This window comes from Ammospiza nelsoni, chromosome Z, assembly GCF_027579445.1.
Source record: "Ammospiza nelsoni isolate bAmmNel1 chromosome Z, bAmmNel1.pri, whole genome shotgun sequence".
NCBI lineage: Eukaryota > Metazoa > Chordata > Aves > Passeriformes > Passerellidae > Ammospiza > Ammospiza nelsoni.
The window spans coordinates 32152080-32166578 of record NC_080669.1 but is presented as its reverse complement, the minus strand read 5'-3'; the positions used below and the strand labels follow the sequence as shown (position 1 = coordinate 32166578).

At 40.3% G+C, this 14499-nt stretch overlaps 1 protein-coding gene across 1 annotated transcript in view; it reads left to right on the top strand.

Moving 5' to 3' along the window:
* Positions 1 to 1358: 1358 nt before the first annotated feature.
* Positions 1359 to 14499, top strand: part of NAA35 (N-alpha-acetyltransferase 35, NatC auxiliary subunit) — a 27472-nt gene continuing 14331 nt past the window's right edge. Inside the window, exons 1-12 of the mRNA XM_059491781.1 lie at positions 1359 to 1596; positions 2828 to 2971; positions 5719 to 5752; positions 7088 to 7202; positions 8297 to 8371; positions 9533 to 9700; positions 10536 to 10602; positions 11326 to 11369; positions 11952 to 12002; positions 12718 to 12801; positions 13624 to 13738; positions 14224 to 14402. Coding sequence (XP_059347764.1) covers positions 2848 to 2971; positions 5719 to 5752; positions 7088 to 7202; positions 8297 to 8371; positions 9533 to 9700; positions 10536 to 10602; positions 11326 to 11369; positions 11952 to 12002; positions 12718 to 12801; positions 13624 to 13738; positions 14224 to 14402 — 1056 coding nt within the window. The 5' untranslated portion in view covers positions 1359 to 1596; positions 2828 to 2847. The remainder of the gene's footprint in view (positions 1597 to 2827; positions 2972 to 5718; positions 5753 to 7087; positions 7203 to 8296; positions 8372 to 9532; positions 9701 to 10535; positions 10603 to 11325; positions 11370 to 11951; positions 12003 to 12717; positions 12802 to 13623; positions 13739 to 14223; positions 14403 to 14499) is intronic.

Below are 14499 nucleotides of genomic sequence, written 5' to 3'. Positions count from 1 at the left end.
CCCCTGAAAATCAACTACAGAAGAGAGTGGTGGTCAAGCCATCACTATATTCTGTATTAAAGACAGGTAATTTTCACAGACAGATGTTTTAACCAACATCAGGTTCAATAATAATGATCTGTTCTTTCTACCATAACATTGGGATCATTAGAAGATGGCTGCTATATTGTTTTATATCACCCCTGGAATTCCATAGAAGTACAGCGCAGCTGTGAGCCATCAGACATTTCAACAACCATTAAAATAAAGATAATTTATTCTTTCAGATAAAGTAGGTTGCTGTCATTGGTTTAGCAGGAGCTCTCACTGAAATTTCTCTTCTTGCTTCCCACCAAGCACAAATGCTCTGTATTTTGCATGTTGAATAGAACGGATGATAGATAAAGTTAGTGCTTTTATTTTAATCTGGAACTTTCTTCCCAAAACCTTGGACATAAAATCTACTTAAGATACCCTCTACTAGGTCATTAAAGCATATTATCCACTGTCTTTTACGTTGGTGATCTTGGCCTGAAACTGCAAGCATTCAGTCATACTAAAACCCCTAGGACATCCTCTCACGTCACCTGGCTTTCCTCTCAAGAGAGATAATCAGCACATCTCCGTAGACCCTGTACGGAACATAGAGTTACGTACTCTCTAGCACATGACGTTCATTAAAACGCAGTGCGAAGGGAAGGGGAGAGAACGTCTGACAGAGGACAAAAGAAACCTGCTTGGAGTGTGCTTTCAGTTCAGCCGCCGCCCGCTCGGCGCACGGCGCCAGCGCCGCACCCGGGCCCGGGCGGGCAGCGGCAGCGCCGGCCTGCGGGCTCGGCCGGGAACGCAGGGGCCGCGCCGGCAGCGATTCAGAGTCACACAAAGGGTCAGGCTACAAGAGACGAGGCCATTTGTCCAACCTGTCCACTCAAGCAGAATCATCCAGGAGCATGTGGCACAGGCTTGTGTCTATACAGTTCTTATACAGTGCCGCGAGGGAGACTCCACAACCTCTCTGGGCAATCTGTTCGAGAGCTCGGTCACCTGCACGGTAAAGTTCTTCCTCGTGGAAGTTCTGCAGGTGGAACTTCCTGTGCATGAGTTTGTGCCCACTGCCTTTTGTCGTACTGCTGGGCGCCACTGAGAAAAACCTGTCTCCGTCCTGTCGACACGCGCTTTTTAGATATTGAAAGAGCGTTGACAACAGACCTGGAGACAGCCTCTGCTCCTGCTGCGCGGCAGCGCCCCGCGGCCCCCGCACCGTCCGCCCAGCCCCTGCTCGCCCTGTCCCCACCCCCTCACGGGAGCCTCATGGCGCCCGAGCCTGCACCGCGCTGGGCGGAGCCGCCGCAGGGCCGCCCGCCCCGCCCCGCGTTCCTCGCGGGCGCAGCGGGTGCCGAGCGCCGCCGCCCCGGCCTCTCTCACCCCGCCTCGCCGCTCACGGTAAGCCGCGGTCGCGGACGAGGTGGGGCGGCGGAGCTTCTAGTGTGCGGCTGCGCCGGGCGCTCAGGCCGGGGCCGCGGGCTGGTGGCGGCAGCAGCAGCAGCAGCAGGTCTGCGCGTGTGCGGCGGCGGCCCAGCCAGGAGCGGCGGACGGGCGGCGGCGTGGGACGTAGCGGTGAGGCCCGGGGAGGGTGCGGGGCGAAGGGCGCAGGCAGAGCCCGCAGGGGCACCGAGGGAGGGACGGAGGAAGGGGGAGCCCGCGGCGGCGCTGCTGCCCCGCAGCGGGGCGGGCGGCGTGCTGGCTCCTCCTCTGCGGCGGGGCGGAGGAGCCGTGCGGGCAGGCGGCGGTGCCCGGCGTCCCCGGGAGGGCTGCGCGGGGCCCGCTGAGCAGCGCCGGAGTTGGGGTGACCTGTGGGAAGAGGAGATCCCGAAGGGCCTGGTTGTCCCGGGATGCAAGGGAGAATTTAATTTATTTCAACACATTTCTCACGTACTTCCTCATCACAGCCCACTGAGCCTGGCAGTCCCTGCGGTCGCTAGAGAACTGGTGACAGCCTGACGGCCCCCGATGGGGAGTAAACCTGGCTCGGCCGAGGGGAGACCCCCGGGCTGCTGCTCAAAAGCCATTTTATCCTCCCCTTTGTTTTTGTTAATTCCCGATGCCCTGGAGGTCCTCTGCCACTGGGGCCTTTGTTTGAAGCTTCCGCGGCGGCTGTGGTTAAGCTGCTCAGGGCTTGCCGGGCTCGCAGCTGCTCCGTCAGCAGAGGGGAGTTCAGCGTTGCTGGTACCTCACGGGCAGGCTGACTGTGGAAGCGTGGAGTCCTCAGGGCTGCCCGCGTGTCGGGAGGTTGCGAAAGAACAAAACCAGTTCGAAGTAGCTGGTCGGTGGAGTTTAAAATTTATAATCCAGTCTGAACTTGCTTAACTTAAGTGCTGCAATCTTGATACTGCTTTCTGCTGAGGAAATCGTAGGAAATAAGTATTTTTTCAGTTTTACAGTACCATCTTTTTAATTTCTGTTGAAGAGCAGTAGGAGGACGTATAGTCTAACAGTGTAAAAGAACAAATAGAAAATTGTGATGTCTGCATCTGTTGTTACGCTTCTGATTTTATTTCTAATTGACAGTCGACACCTTAGTATGGGTCTGAACAGCTGATATTCTGATGTCCCTAGTTTTTGAGGTTTCACAGTGTATAAGCTACTTGTAAAGAAATTACGCATAAGAAAATCTTTTTCTTAAAGAGTTGTTTTTAATAAGGGTTTTTCTGTTGGTCTTGTATAACAGTAGTTGTTTAAATAAAATGTTAGTTCATTTCCCATTCTCACCTGATTATTGAAAAGAAAAAAAAATTATTCCCACAAAGCACTTTCTCTGATTTGTGCAAATATATGGTGTCTCTGACAGGAATTTAAAGGTGCAGCATCATGGTTATGAAAGCTACACTAGAGGATGATGATTCTGGATGGGAACTCGGTATGCCTGACAAGATGGAAAAGAGTAATACCAGCTGGATAGATATAACCCAGGATTTTGAAGAAGCTTGTAGAGGTGAGTTGTAGTCCTTTCATTCTGAGAAAACTTGGAATCCTTTGGAGGCCTGTGTGTAGTTCTTTGAGCTTTTTTGAGCAATAGTTTGACCTAGGTTCAAGCTTCAGATGAACAAGCATTGATTCCTTCTTAACTCTGAGGTTGGAATTGTCATGAACCACCTCGCTTTGTTTTCTCTTCCGGATTACATAAATACCTCTTTAATCAAAGTTTTTTCGTCTTACGCATTTTCACATCTGCTTTTTTTCCTTTGCGAAGATTTCTTACTCTCTCTTCTGCCAAGTGGAGATGTCATTCCTGCATGCAGAGTCAACACTCTGTTTCTTTCTTGCATATTTTTGGATCTCCATGGTCCTGTAATTTATTTAATTCATCAGTGCATCATTTTTCATCTTTGAAACAAGTCTGAGTTTTTCAATTGATACAGTCCATCTCAGTAATGGGGAAGCAGTTGCTTACATTTAAACAGTACCTTTATTACTGTGAGGTGCTACTGCTAGTTTACAGTTTTTTCAACTGATTTTATGATGACACTAAGGAAGGATAAGTGTAAAAACTGCATCTTACCACACAGAATATTACATAATGATAAACACAATTTCTGCATATTATTTCTCTATATTACTCTAAATTACTTATAAATAATTATTTATCTATATTACTTGTATCTGTAATAGATTACTTACATCTGTACCCATCAAATATATCTAGAGACTCCTTTAAAAGTTATGAGGGAAAGCAAGCCTTTCAGTAGTCTCCCCTGGAAGAGATTAAGACACCTGAATAAAGGAGCAGAGGAAACGGCTGTATTCCAGGCTATTCAGATGCTAATATTTCACAGAATAATCATCACAGAATGATTTGTGTTGGAAGGGACCTTAAAGATCCTCTCATTCCAACTCCCCTGGCATGGACAGGGGACACCTCTTACCAGACTGTGTTGCTCAAAGCGTCATTCAGCCTGGCCTTGAACAGTGACAGGGATGGGGGATCCACAGCTTCTCTGGGCAACCTGTTCCAGTGACTCACCACCCTCATAGTAAAGAATGTTTCCCAGTTTCTAATCTAAATCTCTCTTTTAGTTTAACAGTATTTCTCTTGTCCTGTCAGTACATGTCCTTGTAAAAAGTCAATCGCCAGGTGTTTTCTGGCCTTCCTTTATGAACTGGAAGGATGCTAGCTGGTCCCCATAGATCTTTTTTTTTCCAGGCTGAACAGCCCCAACTCTTTCAGCCTGTCTTCGCAGGAAGGGTGCTTTAGCCTTCCATTCATTTTTGTTAGCCTCTTTTGAACTTGCACCAACAGATCCATGTCCTTCCTGTGCTGGAAACCCAGACAGACTCAGTGTTCCAGCTGGAGTCCCATTAGAGCAGAGGGCAGAATCCCCTCCCTTGACCTGCAGCCCTACAGCAGTATATCAGCTTTTTGTGCTTTGAGTGCACTGTGTACTTAGTAATTCTAAAATTGTTTTAATTCCTAGAATAACAGAGGGATGGGGGCACGCTGTTAACCACTGGGGTGTTTTTTTTAGTCTTTCAGTCTTGAAAGTGCTCTGTAGGTAAAAGCAGTAGTGTCATGGGTTGACCTGGGCCAGATGCCAGGCACACACCAAAGCCACTTACTCCCCTCTGAAGCTGAACAGAGGAGAGAAAATTTAATGAAGGGTCATGGGTTGAGATAAGGACTGAGAGGGATCACTCACCACATATCATCATGGGAAAAACAGGCTCAATTTAGACATATGAAGGGAATTTATTATTGACAAAATCAGAGCAGGACAATGAGAAAGTAAAATAACCCTTGAAAACAGCTTCCTGCCACCCCTCCTTCTTTCCAGCTCTGCTCCTACCCCAGCAGCACAGGGAGACAGGGAATGGGGGTTATGGCCAGTTCATCACCCCAGGCTTCTCCCACTGCTCAGGAACAAGAGTCATTCCCCTGCTGCACCATGGAGTCCCTCCCATTGCAGACAGTTCTCCATGAGCTTCTCCAACATGGGTCCATCTCATGAGCAGCAGCTCTCAGTGACCTGCTGCAGTGTGACTCCCTCCCATGGACACACAGGCCTCCCAAAACTGCTGCAGCCTGGGTCACTCTTTTACAGGGTGCAGTCCTTCAAACACAAGCTGCTCCAGCCTGGGGCCTCCGTTGGGTTCACAGACTCCTTTGTGCATCACCGGCTCCAGTGTGGGTCTCCCCACCAGCTGCAGGTGGATCTCTGCATCCCCATGGACCTCCATGGGCCGCAGGGCACAGCTGCCTCACCATGGGCTGCACCAGGGGCTGCAGCAGAACCTCAGCTCTGGTGCCTGGAGCACCTCCTCCTCCTCTGACCCTGGTGTCTGCAGAGTTGTTCCTCTCACATGTTCTCACTCGGCTCCTCTCCATCTGCTGTTGAAACTGTGCAATTTTGATTTTTTTTGTTTTCTTTTTAAATCTCTTACCACAAGGTATTATTGTTTCTAATTGGCCCAGGGCACATCCGTCTCTGGAGCCACCAGGGATTGGCTCTGCTGAACATGGAAGAAGCTTCTGGCACCTTCTCACAAAAGCCATCCCTGTAGTCATCCCCCCACAAGCTACAAAACCCAGGCCATGCAAATGCAGCGCAAGTAGAAATGCCTGATCTGCTTCCTGCAGCTTGTTATATCTTGGCATAAGGCAGTTTGGTGCGTGACAAGACTACCCTGGAAAAGTTGTGCTAGTAGGATGATTGTAATTGTTTGTTTTGTCCCTTTCCTTTATAGAACTGAAGTTAGGAGAACTGCTTCATGACAAGCTGTAAGTATGTGTGTGGGATGGTTCTGGCTTTTAGATAAGATTACTGCAAACATGTTCATGTTACCTAATAACCAAGCTTTTTTAGACTTTTACTTTAAATAAAGTATTTGAAGTATATAGAATATCATACATTCTTAGCAGTGTGTATATGCTGCACTTGTATGAATGCTGAGCATATCTGTTGCTCTAAGTACAAAATTACATTTTTCAATGTGATTGAAATTCTGTTCCAGAAGTTCATAGCATATCTTATGATCTGTGGTGATTACATTACTGCACTATCTTATGGGACTTGCTTTTGTTAAAAAAGGCCAGAAAGACTTTAAACCTGGTTACCCCAAGTGTCACTATAAAATATTTGATAAACAGTTGTATGCCTTAATGCAACATAAATATCATGCTAAAGCAGAAAGTGAGAACTCTACACATTGAAAGTATATTTCAAAGAAAAGCATCTGGTAAAGACTTGCTGAATTTGAAACTAATAGCTCAGAAAACAGAAGCATGCTGTTAAATGAAAACTTGCTTAAAAATGTGGCACGGATGTCATTTGAATCAAAGCGCATTTTCAGGTGTAGTTTTATACATAAGAGCATTTCAGAGCAAATACAGCAAATACAGAATTTACATTCTCAGAATTTAATTGTGCCACGTTCAGTAAACTTTTTGTATATAAAGCCTGAAGTTCTGACAAATGTCGTGATAAAGTGAAGCACTGTATCTCTTCATATATAGGTAAGTCTTTTAGTGTGGCTCTTCTGCAAGCTTTTTTTCTTCTGCTCTGACTACAAATGATATGTTATCACATGCTGCGTTTTTTGGGGTTTTTTACATCAGTTTTGTTAACATGCTTATTTTAAATAAACCTGTTATTTCAATATATATTAATCTATGTTATGTATATTGTCATTAGTGTTTGGGGGACATATCTTACTTGGTTTTTTAGATGTGGTGTACTAAGGAACAGCTTGTTCAGTTAATATCAGTTTATGATTTTGCATGATGTTTAAGAAGATGCTATGAAATTTATAAAAACAAGTGTGCAAAGATATAGTAATGGGATATTTCACTCAGGAGTGTTCTTCATCCTTATAGCAAGTTTAATAATTTTCTTTCACTTTTAGCCATCTCTTTTCCTATGAATTTGTTGAGAGATTCTTAACTTCCTGAAAACCATGATCTCTGAAGATCAATACTAATGTTCATATACCTTATTGTCTCTGGTCAGAATATAGTGTACTTGGTTTGTCATCCTGTGTTCTTTTTGGTTAGTTTGCAAAGACTATTTTATATTAAAAAATACATTGAGCACATTTATTTTATTTGTGTTCCTAGTTTTGGTCTTTTTGAAGCCATGTCTGCCATTGAAATGATGGATCCCAAGATGGATGCTGGTATGATTGGAAACCAAGTTAACAGAAAGGTTCTTAACTTTGAGCAAGCTATTAAGGTTTGTATGAATTTCCTGGGTTTACCTACACTGTCTGTAGAAATACACATTTTTGTCAAATTACAGCTAAGCACAATACAGCATCAATAGTGTTTCTCTTGAAATCTATGTTTTTCTTTTTTCTTCTGGAAAATTAAGTAAAAAATAGCTTGTAATGTTTACCTTTCTTGTTACCTGCATTATCACAATGATGCTAACTCTTCCAGTGAAAAGCAATATGAAATTATTGGTTATTGATACCTCAAGTAAATATATCTCCAACATTGTTTTGCAAATAACTCTATGCTTCTCCAAAATGTGTCTTTTATATGAAGATGTATTTGTTAGCTTCTGTTTAACCTGGATGGAAACCAGCTTCCTTGAAAAAGCTGGAAATTAACACTATCGTTCTTTGAGTTTATCAGCATTGAACAGAAGCCAGATAATTTATCAACATCGACAATAATGATTAACTTTTGATTTATGATCAAGGTAAATTGGAGGACAGAGGTTGAAAGACTTGCTGTTTTTTCAGAAAAAGTAATGCACTCAGAGGCAAAAGAATTTTTTTATGGTAAACATTTGGAATTGAGACAGAGAACTCTGTTAAACACTAGCTAAGTCATGTAGAATGTATCCAGGATTGCATACATTGGGCAAATTAAATGATCAAATTTGCAGCCTTTTTGGTGTTGACCTTTAAGGCAGTAAAATACTACAAGTTTAAAAAGCAGTCTTCAAAGAGTTGATCCTGCATATTACTTCTTGTTCAGTCTTTATTGTGATGATACGTACTTTATTATTATGATTTACTGTTAGCAGTTAACTAGTTTTAAACTTTTCTTGGCTAGTAATAAATAAGAATTCTTACTTTAGTCTTCTCTTTGGGTAGTTTTATGTTTGATCAGTGTTAACTGATGGGAATGAAAAGTTTTTAAGAATTTGAGACATGTTGTAAAGCTGGTTGGTAAAGCTAGTGGCATACAATTATTCTGAAGTTTTAAACAAATATTAATTTCTTTTTTGGCTTTGGTACAAATAAGTTGTATTTTGCCTGTATGCTTTTATAGTATTTAGGACTTTGGTTGTTTTTGTTTGTTTGTTTGTTTTCAAAGGATGGCACCATTAAAATAAAGGATCTCACTTCACCTGAGCTGGTAGGAATAATGGACACGTGTTTTTGTTGTTTGGTAAGCATTTTTCTTTTCTTTAGGTTAGATGGTTTTGCTTTCAAAATATAATCCATTAATCCATCTTAAAAAAAAAAAAGAAAAAAAACAGCAGAACTCAAAAAAATATTTACCAAGCAGAAAATACATACTTATATTTTAATTTCCATTTAGTTATTTTTATTATCTAGAATGAAAGGCTTAATTTTGATTTTTAATTTTTTTCTATAGGAATATGGAAGATAGCTGGTAGCGCCTTAAAAACTTTAAAAGGTTTTATGCTTTCTAGTTTTATAAATGCATGTTATCTGATTGCCTGCTGTGTATTGATGTTTGACTGTGTTGGCAGCTGAGTGTGCAGTAACTGGTAGCACTCTGTTGCTCCTTTATGTACAGCCAGAATTGACTGAGCTTACAGAAGCATTTTGAACAAAGAAAATAAATCTATTTAGTAAAAATAAGTTGAATATCAGTTACTTATTAATTGCAATTTTTTTTCTGTGTATATACTTTAATTTTCTCAGTGACTGATACTCATTATTTTCAGTTGTTCTTCAAAATTACATCAAAAATATTGTTTTAAAAAACATTTCCAATCAGTTTAGTCAGAATGACATGTAGAGATCATAGTATATCTGATTCAGTATAACATCATTTGTTTTCTACTCCTGGTCTCCAAAAGGGGACCATATTATAAATATGGTTCTAGGTAGTTTTTTACCATTTCAAGATAGAAATTTAACTTAGTGAAACTTTCCATGTAGCTTAAAGAAACATGGAAGTGGTAGAGAGAGAGAATTGTGATAAGGAGCTTTTATGTTGTAAAGAGAGAGAACATGAAGAACATTTGTGACTTGTCTCATAGTCATTTGCATTTTCCATTCACTATTTATGCAGAGGTTTATTAAATGTTGAGTTCTCTTAACATAATGCCATGTCTAAATCATAGGGGTTAGACCTAAACTCTATAGAAGAGGTTTATCCAATGCCAGAATTCTAGGCTTGAAGCACCTTCACTTCCTCTTTTTTGGTACTTGGAAGGTTGCCTTGATAAGGCGACTTTAATTTTAATGTTTAGTTCCTTAATGAGTCTTTGAAGCACAGTAAAATGGAAAAAGAATGGATCTATGAAAATGAGGACTTGGCTGTCATGAGTTAAATATTTAATTTCCTTTTCCCTAGATAACATGGTTAGAAGGACATTCCTTGGCACAGACAGTATTCACTTGCCTTTATATTCATAATCCAGACTTCATAGAAGATCCTGCTATGAAGGCTTTTGCTCTTGGAATCCTAAAAATCTGTGATATTGCCAGAGAAAAGGTTAACAAAGCAGCTGTTTTTGAGGAGGTATGTGTTTCCCATCTCTTGTGGGGTTAAATATGCAATATTATACCATAATGCAAGTAAAACAATGTATTAGTGACATTTGTTAGTGTTTGATTTGAGGATACTGTAGAAATAGCACTTCACCATCCTAAAAGTATTAGACTTTTAAATGCAGTTACCTTTAAAATGCAGTTTCCCCAATGAAGATGTTTCATGCTCTCTTCTGTATTTTCCTTGAATACTGGAGCCACATTTTAATCAAGAAGCAGTGCAAGTCTTGTGGTTAACCATTTGAAATGTGTCTCAGTTGTGAAACTGTTTAATTTTCTAATTTTTCTGTTAGATAGTAATGATTGAATTTTGCCTAAAATGTACATCTGGCTGTGGGATCAGAGTCCTGTTTTCTGCACTCAGAGCAATCTGTTTCCTCTGAGCTTGGACAAGTCACTCTTCGTGACTATATCTAAAATGGATCAAATACTACTTTGCAGCTATAGTTCATGTAACCTTTTGGTAAGGTGTCACATGATGAAAATATGAAGGGCGTATTAAGGATTTATGCAGAAAATGATTACCTGAAACTGGATTTGGGTGGGAAAGTCATTCAGTGTATTCATTCTGAGTGGATTCAGCTGTGTAGAATAAATCTGGACTTCTGTACATGATAGAATTAAACAAAAGCACACCCCCAGTCATTCCTCCAAAAGAGAAAAAAACAGCAAAAAGACTCAAAACCTTTTAAGAAAACAACTCCTAAAAAACCCAAACCAAAAAGAAGATCTCAAACCCCAATCTGAAAATGTAACTACAGCTTTTATATTTCACTACATATTGCTTCTTTGATTTTTCTTTTTAGGAAGATTTTCAGTCAATGACTTACGGATTTAAAATGGCCAATAGTGTGACAGATCTTAGAGTTACAGGTATAGTCTGTGCTTGCTTTATATCTGTCCAGCAGCCTCTTTCTCTTTTGAGCATGTGATTGCTTTCAGACACATATGATTAATTGCTAGGAGTTTCAGCTGTTAAGTTTTTATTTTTATTGTGGAAATTGCTGACTTGGTAAAAGAGAGATAAAATCATTTTTCTTGGAAAAAAGGTTCAGTTGTCTTGTTATATCCCTGAGAAACAGAAGAAGTGCTTTTAAATGCACCAATAAAGTGGCTAGGCATGAGCTCAACATGGTAAAGATACAGACCAATAGAAAGTACGTTGCTTGAATTCTGCTTTTTTGCCTCATAATTTGTTGTCCTCTAAATAGGCTGCTTTAGGAAAAAAAGCAATCTAGTAGTTCTACAGCTATGAATACATATGCTTTTAAGTACATACATAAGTATGTACGTTAATGATGCACTATTTTTTTTAATGTGTATTTGAGCTTTTCATTGATATATTTTTGAAAAGCTTATTTTGAAAAGCTTATGTACGCTTTAGCTTTGCATCAGTTGGTCTGTATCCTGATTTTTGGTTGTTCCAAGACATCCCCACCATTCCTCACAAGATTATTTTTTGTTTAGTCTTTGGCTAATGGATATGTAAAGCACTTTTAAGTTTGATTTTCCCCATAAAATTTGTTTTCCCCTGAGTGGTATAGGTGTGCCTAGAAATGCTTCTCAGCTTTTAGTCATGCTGTGTTTTTTTTCCAGGTATGCTGAAAGATGTAGAAGATGACTTGCAAAGGCGAGTGAAGGTATTTTCATTTTTGTCTTGTCAGTTATATTTCAGGTGTACTTAACATAGGTTTGGGGTAGGGAGTTGGATTATGAGGAATGAAGGAGGGTTTTGTCATTGTAATGGGGTTTTTGAAGGACTGCCATAATGGTTTCTGTATCATGCTTTTAGTTTGCCTTCTATCTAAGTCTTCACTTTATTTGTGAACTCCTTAGTAGTTGCTTCAGTAGTAGTAGAAGCTGGAGTCGTGATGCAGAAGATAACACTGGGCTAGGACACAGAATGTAGGTATTTAACTTTCAGGTTTTAGGCAGATATAACATGTAAGGTTAAAGAAGTTACTTAATTTTCCTTTACTACAGCTTAAAATGTAAAGCGTTCATGCACTTTTCTTGCTTATTTGCAGAATTTACTGAGATAGTTCTTATTACTATAGGACAGTCATTCAAGTATCTGGATTATATTTTAAGAAATTTTGAATTTGAAAACTGATTTTTCAAGTTATTTAACAGGTGGATGTTTTAGAGAAGGCAAAGAGATTTTATCAGTAGCTTCCCTTTGCAATTTTTAGTAAATTATTTGACATTTCTTTACCTTGCAGAGCACCCGAAGTCGACAAGGAGAAGAGAGAGATCCAGAAGTTGAACTTGAAGTAATGAATTGTTTGCTTTTTTCCTGGATTTCATGGATGTAAATAGGAGATTTAAATATGGCATAACCACACCCATGCATATAAGAAGCAGCCAGGAAGTGTGACCACCCAGGAGCATGGAGAAGAGCTGGAAAACAGCAGGGCATGCCAAGGCTTTTTGTGCGTCAGTTTGTGCAGGGAGGGCAGGACTCCTATGGGCGTTCTGCACACCACAATACAAGAAAGCCATTAAGGTATTAGAGTGTGTCCAAAGAAGGGCCATAAGGAGGATGAATGGCCTTTAGGGGAAGCTGTATGAGGAGCAGCTGAGATCACTTGCTCTGTTCAGCCTGGAGATGAGGAGACTGAGGGGAGACCTTTTGCAGTTAAAACTTCCTTGTGAGGAGGAGGAGGGACAGGCACTATCTCTTCTTTGATGGTGACCAGTGAAAGGACTTGAGGGAAAGGCCTGAAGTTGTGTCAGGTGAGGTTTAGGTTGGATATTAGAAACAGCGTTTTCACCCAGAGGGTGGTTGGGCACTGGAATAGGCTCCCCAGGGAGGTGGTCACAGCACCAAACTCTGAGTCCAGGAAAATTTGGACCACACTCAAGCAGTTGGGGTGAGCCAAGAGTTGGGCTGAATGATCCTTCTGGGTCCCTTCCAACACAGGATATTTTATGATTCTATTATCTAATACCTACTACTAAGTAATTAGCAGTATTACTTTATTACAGCATCAACAGTGTTTAGCTGTCTTCAGCAGAGTCAAGTTTACCCGCGTCTTACTCACCGTCCTGATAGCTTTTACGAAAAAAGAGGTACGTTCATTTGGCGTTTCTGTGTTTGCATCGGGATGCTGTGAAATACCCATTTTTCATTCTTTAAGATCCAGAAATTACTGTGTAGATTCATGAGATTTGAATTTATGTGGATGGAGGTAAAGCTTTGAATAAAGCCTTACAGCGACAAATACTCAGTTTTTGTTCCAAGTGGGAAACACAGGGAAGGCTAGTAGCTGACATTATTATGGCCTTGCAGAAGGACAGAATATTCATTACAAAAGGTTTAAAAATATTTATGGATTTCTAATTACTCTTTTCACACATGAGCAAAACTTCTTGTTTAAGTTCAGTTCCCTCCTGTGGAGTTACCTGATGCTGGGCACTATTTTGTCCATATTAGAAGACCTGTATGCTTTTCCTTTCATGTGATAGGGAATTTATATCTAGATATCTTTGGTCTGAGAAGAGGAATTTAATAGCATTCCATACAATTTGCCTGTTTTTTGAGGATTGATGTAAGATTTCCTAGTTACTGAGAGGGGAAGGAACTTCATGTTTTAAGGCAAAGGGCTAGAACTACATGCTCCCCCAAGCAGACTCTCATGCATTTTGTACAAGACTTTCAGTTGTAACTATTGTAAAGTCTTACACAGCAAAATATACAGCATTGAATTTATGTACAGATATATAAAATGTACTACCACACAAAAATCTTGGGTTGTTTGGGTTTTTTTCAGAACTTGGGTTATATAAGAATATCAGAATTTTAATGCCCTTTGGTTTTTTTTTACACTAACATTATTTAGATAGTCAAAATATATTGGTTTGTAATGATAATAATTTTTTCCTGGCTTTCAGACGAGTGCAGTTGCAGAAGCTCAGAAACTAATGACTCAGGCAGCTGACTTGCTCTCTGCCATACACAATTCACTGCATCATGGTATGCAGGCACAGAATGATACCACTAAAGGAGGTATGTATCAAATTACACCATTTTTTCCTTTCCTGGATATGATCCCTTCACAAACATAAATATCTTTGTGTATTTTTTTAAAAAGTTGAAATCACTATTTACTTTGAACTAAAACACTTGCTATACAAGTTGTTACAGATTTGCATTGTTTGATTTTAATTTTATTTTACCAGGTGGTGGCTCTCCTGAGAGCAACACTGTCATTTCAAGGCCAGAGATAATGTGAACTTTTGATTAAGTGCATCACACTTGGAATCAGTGTATATGCCATTTTAAAACAGGGAACAGTACTTCATTGCTTGTACACGAGGACTCGGGTTTCTTAAAGATTAAACATTGTAGTAGTTGGCTTGTTGGAGTCTCGGGAAGTTTACTGTCACTTTAAGAATTCATTTTGGCTAATTGAATAATTTGTATTATTGAAGGGGGTTCTGAAAACACAACTCATATGCAGTTTTTCTCTCTCTCCCCTCCTCCTTCTTTAGATCATCCTATTATGATGGGGTTTGAGCCACTTGTTAATCAGAGATTGCTGCCACCAACTTTCCCTCGATATGCAAAAATTATTAAAAGGGAAGAAATGGTCAATTATTTTTCCAAACTAATAGACCGAATAAAAACTGTATGTGAAGTAGTCAACTTAAGTAACTTGCACTGTATACTGGTAAGCATGAATATTTCTTATTTATTACCAGAAATAAGATCTGAAAATGTGACTTGCAAAAAAATCATTCCATATATGCATGCTCTTGCTTACTGGA